Source organism: Danio aesculapii, unplaced genomic scaffold, assembly GCF_903798145.1.
Source record: "Danio aesculapii unplaced genomic scaffold, fDanAes4.1, whole genome shotgun sequence".
NCBI lineage: Eukaryota > Metazoa > Chordata > Actinopteri > Cypriniformes > Danionidae > Danio > Danio aesculapii.
This window is the reverse complement of record NW_026613663.1, coordinates 53,985-69,842: the sequence shown is the minus strand read 5'-3', so window position 1 is coordinate 69,842 and position 15,858 is coordinate 53,985. Positions and strand designations below refer to the sequence as shown.

At 38.2% G+C, this 15,858-nt stretch overlaps 1 protein-coding gene across 1 annotated transcript in view; it reads right to left on the bottom strand.

Moving 5' to 3' along the window:
* Positions 1-237: 237 nt before the first annotated feature.
* Positions 238-15,858, bottom strand: part of LOC130220145 (NLR family CARD domain-containing protein 3-like) — a 28,074-nt gene continuing 12,453 nt past the window's right edge. Inside the window, exons 8-11 of the mRNA XM_056452528.1 lie at positions 6,236-6,409; positions 4,211-4,384; positions 1,475-1,521; positions 238-1,122 (exon numbers count right to left, since the gene is read on the bottom strand). Coding sequence (XP_056308503.1) covers positions 593-1,122; positions 1,475-1,521; positions 4,211-4,384; positions 6,236-6,409 — 925 coding nt within the window. The 3' untranslated portion in view covers positions 238-592. The remainder of the gene's footprint in view (positions 1,123-1,474; positions 1,522-4,210; positions 4,385-6,235; positions 6,410-15,858) is intronic.

Genomic DNA, 15,858 nt, shown 5'->3' with positions numbered 1-15,858 from the left:
GTACTTTTTCCAACTTTATGATTGGCCAGGCAAAATTAGCTATCTGGAAGGCATACAGAGCTGACTTGGAAGATCAGAAAGTTAATTAATTTGTTCAAAGCTTTTGTAGAATCAAGAATTCGTTTAGAATATGAATATTATCAAATGAACAGTGATGAATTAGTTTTTGAAAAAAAAATGGTGTATTAACAAAGGTTTTGTATTTATGGAAGACAATAAAAAATTTTTTGACTGGGAATAAGATAAAGCTTTTGAGTTTATAAATGAAATGTTTTAATTGTACATATTGTAAAATAAATAGCTTTTTTAAAGTCAGTCTCTCACAGACACACAGAGAGAAAGAGAGAGACACACAGAGACACTCTTACTCACTCACTCACACACACACACTCTCTCTCTCTCTTTCTTACACACACACTCTCTCTCTCTCTCTCTCACACACACACAGAGAGGAAGAGAGAGACACACAGAGACACTCTTACTCACTCACAGACACACACACACACTCTCTCTCTCTCTCTCTCACACACACACACACACACAGCTACTGACTGCTCCTGCAGAGGATTGTGGGTAAATCTCTCATCAGTCTTCAGCTAAGTTTCACCGACGATCCAGGATAATAAAACCTAAACCCAGGCCAGAGCGGCTCAGTGAATGTGGTCTGGACTGAGTGGATGAGGCTCATTGTGTCTCTATAGATGTTGTAGAAGATCAGAGTTCCTGCACTGTGATCCACAAACACTCCTATTCTCCTGCTGAGCCGCTTCACTGGGAGTTCAGTGTGTGTGTGATTGTGTCTGAATAAGAAACTGGAGGAAGAGCAGCTCAAACTCCAGGACTGAGCATTAGATCCAAACACACACTCAACACCTCGTCCCTTCCTCCTGATGCTCTTATATGACACTGATATACACACACCATGATCTCCACTGCAGTCAATCTCCCAGTAACAGCGTCCACACACACTCTCTCTGCACAACACCTGAGGCCAATAATCAAATCTGTCTGGATGATCAGGATACGGCTGTTTCTCTTCCACACACTTCACCTCTCTGTTCTTCTTAGACAGAATGATTTGAGTGTGTGCTGTGTTTGGATCCAGTGTGAGGAAACAGACATCTGAACACAAGAACACACACATTTATAACAACAGCTCTGTGTGTGTGTGTGTGTGCATATGTGAGAAAATGTGTCTGTGTGTGTGTGCATGAAAGAGAGAGGGAGTGTGTGTATAACCACAGCTGTGTGTGTGTGTGTGTGTGTGTGTGTGTGTGTGTGCGTGTGACTGATTGTGTGTGTGTGTGTGTGTGTGTCTGATTGTGTGTGTGTGTGTCTGTGAGTGAGTGTGTGTCTGATTGTGTGTGTGTGTGTGTGTGTGTGTGTGTGTGTGTGTGTGTGTGTGTGTGTGTGTGCGCATGTGTGTGTGTGTGAGAGTGAGCATGTGAGAGTGTGCGTGTGTGTGTAGTCCTACATTTGCGTGGTCCTGCTGTAATCCTCGTGTCTCCTCCATGATCCAGACTGTAAACACACACAGATTGTCCTCCAGTCAGTAAACAGACATCAGCTTCTAACACACTCACACACACACACACACACACACACACACACAGATTTTCCGTCAGTCAGTACACACACACACACACACACACTCTCTCACTCACTCACTCACTCACACTCTCTCTCTCTCTCTCACACACACACAATGGTTGTGATCAAACATTAGCTTATAACACACACACACACACACACACACACACACACACAAGGCAAGGCTATTTTAATAAGTAATACTGGCCTCAGATCAGTGTATCCTGCATCAGACTGACAAAGAAAGATCAGGCTTTGCTGCTTTTTTTACTGTCAATGAGGGACAATATTGGTCATCCACTAAAGGTAATGTGAGTCTCTTAATATTAGGGCAAGGCAAGGCAAGTTTATTTATATAGCACATTTCATACACAGTGGCAATTCAAAGTGCTTTACATAAACAGGAATAAAAGAAAAGTATAAGAAAAATAAAAACAAAAAATAAGAATGGTAAAAAATACATAAATAAATGAATAAATAAGCATAAAAACAGATAAAATGTGTTATAAAAGAATGAAAAAGAAGAGAAAAACATAATAGTTCGATCTGTCGGACGTAGCACAGTGCTCATTCAGTAAAGGCACAGCTAAACAGATGTGTTTTCAGTCTTGATTTGAATGTGTCTAATGTTGGAGCACATCTGATCATTTCTGGAAGCTGATTCCAGCAGTGAGGGGCGTAGTAGCTGAAAGCCGATTCACCCTGCTTTGACTGAACTCTTGGAATTTCTAGTTTATATGATCCTAAAGATCTGAGTGATCTGTTAGGTTTGTATTCAGTGAGCATATCTGTAATGTATTGAGCTGCTAGGCCATTTAGTGATTTATATAGCAGTAATAATACTTTAAAATCTATTCTGAATGTAACTGGAGCTAGTGTAAAGACCTGAGGACAGGTGTGATGTGCTCTGATTTCCTGGTTCTGGTCAGAATTCTGGCCGCAGCGTTCTGGATGAGCTGCAACTGTCTGACTGTGTTTATGGGAAGGCCAATGAAGAGGCCGTTACAGTAATCCACCCTGCTGCTGGGCATCCAAACAAAGCATCCAATTCCTGCAATGTTTTTGAGATGATAGTATGCTGATTTACTAACTGCTTTAACATGACTACTGAAACTCAGATCTGACTCTAGAGTCACACCAAGATTCTTGACCTTATTTTTTGTTGTTTGACCCTTAGAGCCAAGGTACGCACACTCGCGCGCGCACACACACACACACACACGCACACACACACACACGCACACACACACACACACACACACACACACACACACACACACACACATCAGTCATTACGCAGATTCAGTACAATAAGACATGTGGAGTGTCTGCTGAATGCTGGATTGTGATTGGCTGATCAACAATAGATGATATCAGTGCATTAATAACTGCAGTAAAACAACATGAGTGTGTGTGGAGCTGTCAAATCAGCTTCTGAATGACACACAGAGCTTTTAGATCAGATGTGGACACAGAAAACAGAATCTAAACACAGAAACAGTCAGATATAAAGACTGAAGGATTCATTCAATGATCCATTGACAAAAGCGCAGCACAATAATAAAGCAGAATTCAGTGTTAAATGACTTGAAATATGATGTGGATTTTCATCTTCTGTCAAATGGCTCTTCATTATCTCCAAACAGACTCATAACTCAATCATTCTGAGCTGAGAGTGTGTGATTAGTGATATGAGACTTGCTGTAATCACTGATTTACACATTTACATATTCAGAATTGTGATGAGAAATCGGATTCATTGTGGAGCTCAAAGACAAACACTATTACTGTATTTTCACAACAACAGTTAATGCTCACTATTGAAGCTGATAGTGTATGTGTATGACTCAGATCAGAGGAGTTTTGCACAAGCAGATTTAAGAAAGCCAGGATTTCAGAAAAAGTGCAGTTTAACTGGCTTTAGGAACCACCGGTCAGTTTTTACTCACTTTGGGAACCACTGGTCAAGTAAGGCAAGGCAAGTGTATTTATATAGCACATTTCATACACAGTGGCAATTCAAAGTGCTTTACATAAACAAGAATTAAAAAGACAAGTATAAGAAAATAAAAAAGAACAAACAATAAAAATGATTAAAAACAGATTAAAATGTGTTAAAACAGGTTATAAAAGAATAAAAAGAAGAGAAAAACACAATAGTGTGATCTGTCCGACGTAGCACAGTGCTCATTCAGTAAAGGCACAGCTAAACAGATGTGTTTTCAGTCTTGATGTGAATGTGCCCAATGTTGGAACTCATCTGATCATTTCTGGTACACATTCACCTTGAGAACCTCATCTCTGTTCCAAAATGCAATCACTTCAGTTTTCTCTTTATTTAACTGAAGAGTGTTTTGGCACATCCAATTGTTAATTTCATCAATGCATTGGCAGAGGGTGTCAATTGACGAGTTCTTTTATAAATATAATAATAATTAAACACTTGTGATTAATGAAAACTAATTTAAAAATGTGTACACTTCCCTTAACATTATTTCATATTATTAATTCACACAAGTTGTATCTCCTGTGTGTTCTACCCCATAACCCTCACAGTAAAGCTTAGTGTGTTTTTAAGTCATTCAGTGGAAAAGCACAAGGCCAGTGATGCTCCACATACTTGAGTTTGTCCAGTGTGTAGTTTGGATCCTCCAGTTGTTCAGAGAGCAGCTTGACTCCTGAATCTCCTGGATGATTGTAGCTCAGATCCAGCTCTCTCAGGTGTGAGGGGTTTGAAGTCAGAGCTGAAGACAGAAAACCACAGCCTTCCTCTGTCCCCATACAGCCAGACAATCTACAAACACAGCAATAGTCCACATCACACAGTTGGACAATCACACATCTCTTTGTGTTGTGAAGATGCTGACTGCTGTTTCTGCTCATGTCAACAGCAGTGATGAACACACACACGCACACGCACACACACACACACACACACACACGCACATCCTGATTAGCTCTCCTTATTAATCAAGCCCTCACATCAGCAAACACACTCACACACTCAACAAGGACTCCACATCATCTGTAGAACTGTATATCAACATAAATAAAATCACACCCCTGCACATTTGGACTCCACATCTGGTAAGACTTAAGGGCTGTTCACACGGAAAGTGATGTTGAATGTTGACACCCACAGACATCGTCACAACCTGCTAAAGTTTTCAAATAGTGAACTAAGACTGCAACTATTTGGGGAAATCTCTATAAAAGGTCTTCAAATCTGATTTCGATTTAAAGGAATTGTTTTTCATCTTTAAAATAGGATTTATTCTTGTGTTTAAAGCTTTTGTCATTACGCTACTTCAGTGTCTCAGACTCATTCACAAATGATTATTAAATGCTGGATTAATGCACAAGAGAGTTTGGCGACACGTTTTAGACCATTTCAAATATATATTATATGTGCACGCTGTATAAGTGCACATACAGCCGCTCAGCATAATGGAGTACAGCCCATTCTGAAAATCCAGATTTTCCTCCATTTCTCAGTCAATATAGGCAGTGTATTTTGGTGCATTTAAACAAAACAGATTTATTAAACAGAAATATTTATTACAAGAATATTTTAGTCACCAAACATATTCAGAAATTGAAAGATAACACAATTAAATTCAGGCTAAATATTGCAAAAAAAACAGACAAAATTTCAGCTGAATTCTTCCATTGTTTTGCTTCTCTTGATTTTTCCTCTTTTTTCATTTTGTATTGAATATTTTTCTAGAACATATAAATTTGAGTGGACCTGTTTTTGGAGCTTTATCATAAGTTATTTTGTTAGATGAGCTCCAGATTTGGCTAATCTATTGTATATCCACAAAGATAATATTGTAGAGCTTCCTATTTAAAATATGAATGTAAAAGAGAGATTAGTGAGGGGTGTACTTATATATGCTGAGCACTGTATATTGTTCACCCAGAGTGTTTACATGGTCACACAGCAAGTCATACAACAAGCATTTAGTTTGGGCTAGCTGTTGCAGATGGACATTGCTTTACACTGCCCTTGATGGGTGAGTGGGGGAGTGTCTGTTGTCCTCCAGGTGTAAATTATTCATGACCATTGTCACTCACACATACCGCTGAGATCACCCAAAACAAACCCAACAAATTGTAAACCATTGTAATGTTTTCTTTGAATGAGAGAACAGAATCATTTTCATGTAATTGTGCAGTAAATATTCCAGCCTACAAGACTGCTTACTCTAAAGTCTTGTTCAGGCACATTCAGTCTGGTTTTTGGACCTTATTTCAGCTATTTTGTCCTCTAAAATCTACTAACCACACATAATATTTATTTCTAAAAAACACAAGCATGTACACCAATATTTCTCACATATTATTGTAGCACAGTTTGTGCTGAATACATATAAAATACATATTGGCCAGTACTATGAAAGAAGTAGCTGAAATAAGCACAAATGTCAGGGCATGTCAAAACATCTCAGGGGTCCCAAAATCACCTCAGACCTCTGAGGGTTAACTACAGGTATAGTATGAGCAGAGTGAAACATAATTACTGATAAACCATAATTTCTGTTATCTGGGGTTTAGTATCACCCAGGGTTAACATGTTCAAGCATGAAAAGCCCTAATATGAAACAGTCTGACTGTAGTTATTGTAGAGTGGAGAATCATTTACCTCAGTGTCTCCAGTTTACAGTGTTGACTCTTCAGTCCATCAGAGAGAAGCTTCACTCCTGAATCCTGCAGGTCATTGTTACTCAGGTCCAGCTCTCTCAGGACACAGTTTGAGGATTGTAGAGCTGAAGACAAACTCTGACAGCACTGAACAGTGAGTTTACAGCCCTGTAGCCTGTGTAGAGGAAAAACACAATATGTATGTGTTGATCTGGTGTGTTTAATAGTCTGAAGCATGTATGAATGTGGTGACTGGTTTAACTTTACCAATTAGTGAGCACATCTGGTGATTTTAGCATTAAACAGTATTAAAGTCTATAAAACACAATTAAATGGCTTCCTTCAGATGCTCCAATAGCCCAACTCTTCATTAAACACCTAACACTGCAAGACTTTTTAAACTGTTTTATTTATTAATATTTTAATGAACAAACTAATAACAATAATTTTCTGTAGCATCTTTTAAAGTTGCATCTCAAAGCCCTTTACAGAATAAAGTGAAACAGATGGGTATATAACAGAAATAAAGAAATTAAACAACGAAAACATGGAGAGAACATGCAAACTCTACACAGAAATGTCAACTTGGCCAGGTAAAGACTTGAACCAGTGACATTCTTGTTATGAGGCCACGATGCTAACCACTGAGCCTCTGTGCCGCCCTGTCAAGGAAAAGGGAGGAGTATGGGTTGGAGGAGTGGAGTTTTCAAAGTGAAGGCGGCTAGAGTAAGATACTCTGGTTATTATAGTGATTTAGGGATCATCTGATTGGTGGATCCAATGCATTAGCAGTCAATCATAAGCACATGCTCCTCTCATAATTAGTTTATTAATAAACTTCACTTAAATACACAGATTCTGTGCATCACAGTGTATTAGCGACTCCTTCTATACACAATTGTTAATTTTCCACAATTAAAGTATACAGTTTTGCCTTTTAATACAAGCAGTCAGATATATGAAGTGTTTTAATTTTAACAGCAAATCTTGATTTAGTTTTAGTCGTATTTCAGCATTCTGAATCATTTTAGGTTTAGTCGACTACATTTGATCAGATTTTAGTGACTAAATCTACTCTAGAGTTACATGACTAAAATATATTTGCTTTAATTTAAGAGTATTTGAATTAAATATTGTAAACATTTATTTATACAAAATGTTCAATCTTAAAATGAAATAAAACCGTCTCATTAAAATATGGAATATAGCTTTTCTATTGAAGATCTAAAATTAGATATGCATTGTTTATTTATATCATAAGTAATATGTTAAATGTGTCAGCAATCAATACACATGTAAGAACAGTCTCCATCTGAAAATGCAGGAGTCTGCAATTATTCAGCAAACCCTTTATTAAAAAGGTAAACTACGAGTATTTTGACCAGTCTGCTGAACAGTTTCAAGCCATTAAATCTTTGAAAGGGCTTAAAATAGTTTAAGTCCTCTTTGCAATGTCAGTGTACAGCAATAGTTTATAGCAGTGTATAGATTTACTGTTGGTGCTGCAGTGCATGGTGCTCAGCTATAGCACTGAGTAAATAAGTAGAGTAATGACCAAGCAGCAACCTCCCACTCTCCCTCGTGAAGCCAATACAGAAGTAACTGAAACTGCAATTCATGGAAATCCCGCTAGTCCTGGCTCCGTATAGAGCAGATTTCTATTGAGCCCACTGTTAAAATGGCCGACTTTACAGCAGGAAAAAAAGGTGGGTACAAGAACAAATACAAAGAACCATTTTGGTTCATATGGCTAATATTACCCTTCATGGCAACTGTAAGAGGGTGAATTTTTTTATAACTCATCCGTTTCGTTTATATTAGGTTATATTAAGTCTGCATAATTAAGGGCGTGGCCACTTGAGTGACAGCTAGGTCTCCCTGGTTGCTGTCTCGTCACCTCAGCTGATTCCGGCTGATTAGCCGCTGAACTCGATGTATTTTTGTGTTGTTTATGTGGCTTTACACAGTCAGTCGCCTTTTGGAATTATTTCCTACAAGTATCAGATGATATGGCATGCTGTGTGCACTTCACAAACCGTTCACATGGCCTCTGTTTCTCAGGTGAGTGAAATTCTATACTTGAATACCATCTCTATAAATGTGTTTGTTTTATTTAAGATCATTCATCATTTATAATGTTCTTTAGAGCTGTAATTCACTCCAGAATCTGACAGATTAATTAGCTGTAGGCTCTAGAACAGTCATCTGAAGCGTTGTCATACAGTGTTATGCTGGAGTTCATCAATAGTCTTGCATTTACTAACACAGACTATATCTGAGAGGTTTGGAGGAAATTCACACCTTCCCCCTGTAGAAAAACATCTTAAGAGCAATGTTCAGTGGCTCAATGTGTTACAGCGGTGTTTTTAAAAGACTAAACCCTTTATTGATATAGTGTACAGCCAAGCACATGTGGTCAGAACACAAACCAGTTTGTAATAATTTGCCTCTACATGTTAGAGTTTTAACTCGTTCTGTTTTAAAATCTAGTCTGAAAACTCATTTCACTCTTTGACATTAAACCATATGAGAGTCTTGTGTCCTTTATTTGTCCTTCGTTTTAAATGGAGCACGCTTGTACAACACTTTGGTAAACACTTGTTGTCTTTAAAAGCGCTTTATAAATAAACATTGACTTGACTTGACATTGAATTAATAATCCCGCTTGCTTTTTGAGCACTGTTGAGCGAGTTCTTAAACACCTGTGATTCGCCATTGTGTTCCTCAACAGAAATGATGATGCTGAATGGCTGCGTTTATCACAGCTGATCCATGACAGATGCAGTGGTGAAAACTCGTTCTACAGACAGCCTGGATCCACAAGTATCACTCTGATAGCTTTACAGCTTTCATTTTCACCCTGAGCAGCAAAAAGACTCTCCAGCAAACTAACAAGCAGTGATTGTGCACTGTTATCTGCTTTCTAAAGTAGTTGGAGCTTTTAATTACTCGTGCTCACCTCCCTCACCATAGTCATCTACAATGACAAAGTGCATATGAGATAAACTACATCAGTATGTAACAACCAGTTATGATCTATTACTGAACAGATGCCGAACTGTTTTGACATCCTTATGGTGTACATCAGGAAAAGAGTTACTTCAATTCTGAAAATGCAGCTTCATGCAGTTTATTCAGTAATACATTTAAATAGATTTGTCTTTTTTATTCTGAGTCAACACATAGATATAATCCTATAATCAATATCAATGTGTAGATATGAGTAAACTCACATCCCTGCAAATGTCTGTGTGATATTGCTGAGTGGAGAATCATTTACCTCAGTGTCTCCAGTTTACAGTGTTGACTCTTCAGTCCATCAGAGAGAAGCTTCACTCCTGAATCCTGCAGGTCATTGTTACTCAGCTCCAGCTCTCTCAGGACACAGTTTGAAGATTGTAGAGCTGAAGATAAACTCTCACAGCACTGAACAGTGAGATTACACATGACCAATCTGAGAAAGAGCACACATTACTAAAAACCACACTGTTAATGTGATCTGTCTGATGTAACAAAACAAAAAAACAATCAATCAATTTAATCAATAAATCAAATAATCAATCAGGTGTTTGATCTCAGACCTCAGTGTCTATAAAACACAATTAAATGGCTTCCTTCAGATGCTCCAATAGCCCAACTCTTCATTAAACACCTAACACTGCAAGACAGGAAATACTTTTTAAACTGTTTTATTTATTAATATTTTAATGAACAAACTAATAACAATAATTTTCTGTAGCATCTTTTAAAGTTGCTTCTCAAAGCCCTTTACAGAATAAAGTGAAACAGATGGGTATATAACAGAAATAAAGAAATTAAATAATAAAACACGGAGAGAACATGTAAACTCCACACAGAAATGTCAACTTGGCCAGGTAAAGACTTGAACCAGTGACATTCTTGATATGAGCCCACGGTGCTAACCACTGGGCCTCTGTGCCGCCCTGTCAAGGAAAGAGGAGGAGTAGGGGTGGAAGGGGGGATTCTTCAAAGCAAAGGTGGCTAAGGTAAGATACTCTGGTTATTTTAGTGATTTAGGAATCATCTGATTGGTGGATCCAATGCATTAGCAGTCAATCATAAGCACATGCTCCTCTCATAATTAGTTTATTAATAAACTTCACTTAAATACACAGATTCTGTGCATCACAGTGTATTAGCGATTCCTTCTTTACACAATTGTTAATTTTCCACAATTAAAGTATTCAGTTTTTCCTTTTAATACAAGCAGTCAGATATATGAAGTGTTTTAATTTAACAGCAAATTTTGATTTAGTTTTAGTCGTCTTTCAGCCTTCTGAATCATTTTAGGTTTAGTCGACTACATTTCATCAGAGTTTTAAGTTGCTCTTTGGTGTCTGACCAGAAGATCTGCTCAATAGTTCCAGAGTGCATAAGCTCTTTCGTGCTGCTGATTTCTAGGCGCAGTCTCTTTTCAGTAACAGATTTTGTAGATTTGAGAGCATCGAGAAGAGAATGATTGTCTGTTATACATACAATGGGCAAGTTGTTGCATGAGCAGTCACCAGTGGTGACCTCTGAGTAGAGTGTAGCAAGGAAAACTGCATTGTCAATCCCGTCTGCAAGTGCAAAAGCCTCTCCTGCTAAGTTACTTCATACAACTCTCCTGATGCGCTTTGACTGCCAGGATATTGGTGAGAATTTTCCATTTTCTCCCATAAGCATGATGAAATGTCCACCTTGTGTGCCACCATCTGGTAGTTTTCCCATTGAGGAATCACTGAACACTACTAGCTTAACAGAGCTGTTGTTCCCCAAGTACTGAAACCTCAAATTAACCTCTTCTGATTTAAGTTTTGTGATAAGTTTATTTGCACAATGCAGGGTCTGAACAGAAGCATGCTTTGTGTTAGATGCCAAGAAGCATATGTCACACATTATGTCAGGTCTGCTTTGTCTGGCAGCCCACAATATTTGTCCAACCTTTCTTAGTCTAGCCTGATGCACTCGTACATACTGTAGGTTCCGCCATGCCTGACAAATACAACTACACCATCTTGGCCTAGGACCACACCTGGACCTTTCCACTCACTGCAGTCTATTCTCTTATAATATACGTTGTCCCCTGTCTCATATCTATCATGAACAGGTCGCAGTTGCTTAAGAAGGGCTCTACTGATTCTTTCTGAGCATTCGGCTTCTGTGATTGCTTTTCTCATTGCATGCAGTGTTTCAATTTGTTTAGCAACCCAGTTACTTGTACTTGTTTCCAGTGCTGGTGGCTTATCAGTGAACACTGAAAGCAGATTCGGGTTTTGCCCAAATACTAGCTGGTAGGGGCTGCAACAGTGTACATTATGCATTGCGTTCTTAGCCATTAATGCCCAGTCAAGGGCTGTTTTCCAGTCACAGTTGTTGTCCTTTTTCACCTTCAGCAAAATTTCAGTGAGGGTCTGATTATGCCCGATTATGCTCTATAGACTGTAGGCTGCAGTTGTTTTAACTTCAATGTTAACATTTTCAGCCATATCCCTCATTTCGTCGTTATTAAATTCACCTCCGTTGTCACTAAACAGTCGGCATGGAGGACCATGAACACTTATCCAACAGTGAATAAAGTGATTCACTATCTCTCTTGGGTTCTTTGTGGGGACAATACTCCCTGCACTGAAGCGTGTGAAGTTGTCAATAGCATGCAAATACCATATTCCAGGCCCAAGCTCATGCAAGTCCACTGCCAGTCTCATTATATATTGATGCCATAGGCAAACCTACAACAGGGTTATGTTTTGGCTTACTGTATCTACTACATGTATCACAGTTTTTCACAATGTTCACGAGAACAGTGTTGCTTTCATCATCATGATTACCTGAGTAGGCCAGTAATTTTTTAGTCTATCGGCTGAAGCATGTCCAAATTGTCTGTGTAGTTTCAACAGTACTCTCTCCTTTTCTTTAGTTGTCATGTTTTCTGTCACAGACAGAATTTCTTCATTTGGTGTCTTGGTCTCACTTGTCTCCTTTCCATCTAGAATGCGGTCATCTCTCAAGTTCACACAGAAATGTCCTGAAGATGTTAGCTCAAGTTTAACAGATTGTTTAAACATTGTTGCTTTGTCATGTGCAATGTCCAGAACTGCACTTGCTCTTTTGAGTGATGCTTTGCTTATAAGCATTGGTATATCAGCAGGAACAACTTCTGTCTACATTTTGCATTTGGTGTGTCCTATTCTTGCTGCAATAGTAGCTTTCTTTGTGGAGTGAACAACTTTGCCATCACCAAATCTAAAAGGTCTTGCACTTTGTTTCTCACTTATTTTTTGGAACTCACTCTCTGTTAGCCCACTTGTGTAATCTTCAAGCCATTTTCCCCCACACACGGTTCTTGTACAGGCTGTGTCAATCACAGCTGATCCTAAAGCCTCCACCATGAAAATTTCAGAGTTAGACATAGATTCATTTGAAAACAAAGTGATGTTACGTTCTTCAATGTCATCTTTTAATCTTACATCTTTTGTCATTTTTACATGTTACTTTTTATTTGGACAGTCCTTTGCCCAGTGAAATGTGCTTTGGCAATAGCACATTTTGTTCTTCTCCCATATTTATCAAACGTTAATCGTTAAATAACGTTATCGCCAAATATTCTTTTCAAGGCTGATTTCATCTTTCATATTTCATGTTTATCTTTAACAGTAAGACCGGCGGTATCGAGTAACTTGAAAGCTAGTACAGCATCTGTGAGCTCCATTTTGAACTTGCGCAGCCTGTTGTATCGCCGTTCGAACTTGACGATGTGTTCCACCATAGAAACACGGCTTTCTCTTATGATCCGGTCAAACTCTGTGTACGCTTCGTACTGTCGATCTCTTTTTCTTCTTTTAAAAACAGTCCAATTTTTCCATTAATGTTTGCATACCATTGTCAGCATTCAAATCATCCGCGGGTATTTCCAGTGCGCTGTTTCTTGTCTGCCCGTTAGTGACAAGGTAACTGTCAAGGCTTGTTTCTTTTTGTCCAGGTCTGTGACGCGTCTCCAGATTTCAATCTCATTTTTCCAACTTTCATAAGCTGTTTTTTTCGTCAAACAACGGCGCATTTTTGTAATTCCCAGCAGCAGCCATCCTCTGCTACCAATGTTAAATCAAATCACTACAGCGGTTCTTTTTATTTGTAACACACTTTATTCTCTCCAACACACAACTCCCACAAAAACAGACAGGGATCCTTTTTTATATCCCCCCCCCCCCCCCCCCCCCCCAAAAAAAAACCCTGTAGTGCACACACTTTTGTTATGCATGCGCAGCTCATAAAACATAACTTAACAGTGCTCACCTCCCTCACCATAGTCAGCTACAATGGCAAAGCGCATATGAGATAAACTACATCAGTATGTAACAACCAGTTATGATCCATTACTGAACAGATGCTGAACTATTTTGACACCCTTATGGTGTACATCAGGAAAAGAGTTACTTCAATTCTGAAAATGCAGCTTCATGCAGTTTATTCAGTAAAACATTTAAATAGATTTGTCTTTTTTATTCTGAGTCAACACAGACATAATCATGTAATCATTATCAATGTGTAGATATGAATAAACTCACATCCCTGCAAATGTCTGTGTGATATTGCTGAGTGGAGAATCATTTACCTCAGTGTCTCCAGTTTACAGTGTTGACTCTTCAGTCCATCAGAGAGAAGCTTCACTCCTGAATCCTGCAGGTCATTGTTACTCAGCTCCAGCTCTCTCAGGACACAGTTTGAGGATTGTAGAGCTGAAGACAAACTCTTACAGGACTGAACAGTGAGATTACAGCCCTGTAGCCTGTGTAGAGAACAAACACAATATGTATGTGTTGATCTGGTGTGTTTAATAGTCTGAAGCACATCTGACTGTAGTGACTGGTTTAACTTCACCAATTAGTGAGCACATCTGGTGATTTTAGCTTTTAATAGGATTTAGGTTTATGCAACAAAAGTAAATGGCTTCCTTCAGATGTCTGAATAGATGAAGAAATGTTTTTATCAAAAGACGAGAAGATCATACACAAAGGTCCACAGATGACAGACAATAAAACACATGAACAAACTAAATAAGAATAATTTCCTTTAGCACATTTAAAAGCTGCATATCAACAGACAAATAAAAGCAAACAGAGATACAGAAATATAGAAAATAAATACATCTATTTAGAAGTGCCAGTGATAAGGACTGCCTCACCTGTGAATGCAAAATTTAAGGACACATTATATCTCTGTGCTCCAGCTGTTTATCCTGATCCACAGGATCTGCCCTGGTTTACTGTCCAGTAGTCCCTGCCTTGGCTTTGTCCTCCTTCCTGTTCACCTGTCTGTCAGTTTCCCCCTCACCATCTGTCCTGTACCCTGTCATGGTTTCATTTACCTGCCTCTCCCCCATCACCCTTGTTCACTGTAGCACCTCCAGCTTGCTGAACTCACTCGTTTTGTGTTTTCCTCTAAGGATCATCTGGAATCTTCTCCTAGAAGGGAGCTATGCCATGGTCCTGGTTGTCCTGTCCTTGTACTGTTGTGTTTTCCTTGTGTTCTCTGTGTTCACCTCATGTTTTCCCCATGTTACTCTTGTTAGTTGCCCAGTTACTCTTCACCCCCTTGTTAACCTATTAGTCTCTGTGTGTTTAAGCTCCTCTGTTTCAGTCATTATGTGTTGATCAGAGTTTGCTGTATGTGTGTATGTTTCTCTTGTCTGTGTTTTCTGCTCTTCAGCTCTGTCATTTTCTTTGTGTATGGATTTTATTTAACATTAGAACTGCACCTAGATCCAACTCTTGCATTTGCTTTGCCTGCCTGCATGATTAGAGGAAGATATGATAAAGAAGAGGGCAGCACTGTGGTTCAGTGGTTAGCACTTTCACCTAACAACAAGAAGGTTGCTGGCTTGAGTCCCAGCTCCAGTTTACCCCACAGCGTGAATACATACGGTATAGGTGAATTGGGTAAACAAAACTGACCATAGTGTATGAGTTTGTATGAGTATGAGTGTGTGTCTGTGTCAGTGAGTGCGTTTACATAGACACAGAGTTGGGCAAGCTACTAGAAAAATGTAGTGAGCTAAGCTATTAACTACTCTACTTAAAACGTAGCTTAACTACACTAAAAGCTACCCCCTGGGAAATGTAGCAAGCTAAGCTAAAAGCTACTTGGCAAAAGTAAAAATCTTAACAATTTTTGCTATTTTAATTTTTAAATCAAAGCAACTTAAATCCAAGTCAATCACATCTTAGTGATCAATAAAACTGTCAATGAAACATGAGGCAGAATAGTTCAGTTATTTACTGTAAATAATATGCTGTACTAAACAGAAACACATTATAGTATATAACAGCTAAAACAATCCAATAACACCAGGTGTTAGACATTTAAAATACTATAGTCATTAATAGTAAAGGGAAATATATTGGAATAAGCATTATATATATATATATATATATATATATATATATATATATATATATATATATATATATATATATATATATATATATGTATATATATATATATATATATATATATATATATATATATATATATATATATATATATATATATATATACACTAAAGCATTTTTATTTTTTGAGCACAGCATCAGAAATTAAGTTATTGCATCTTAACATGTACTC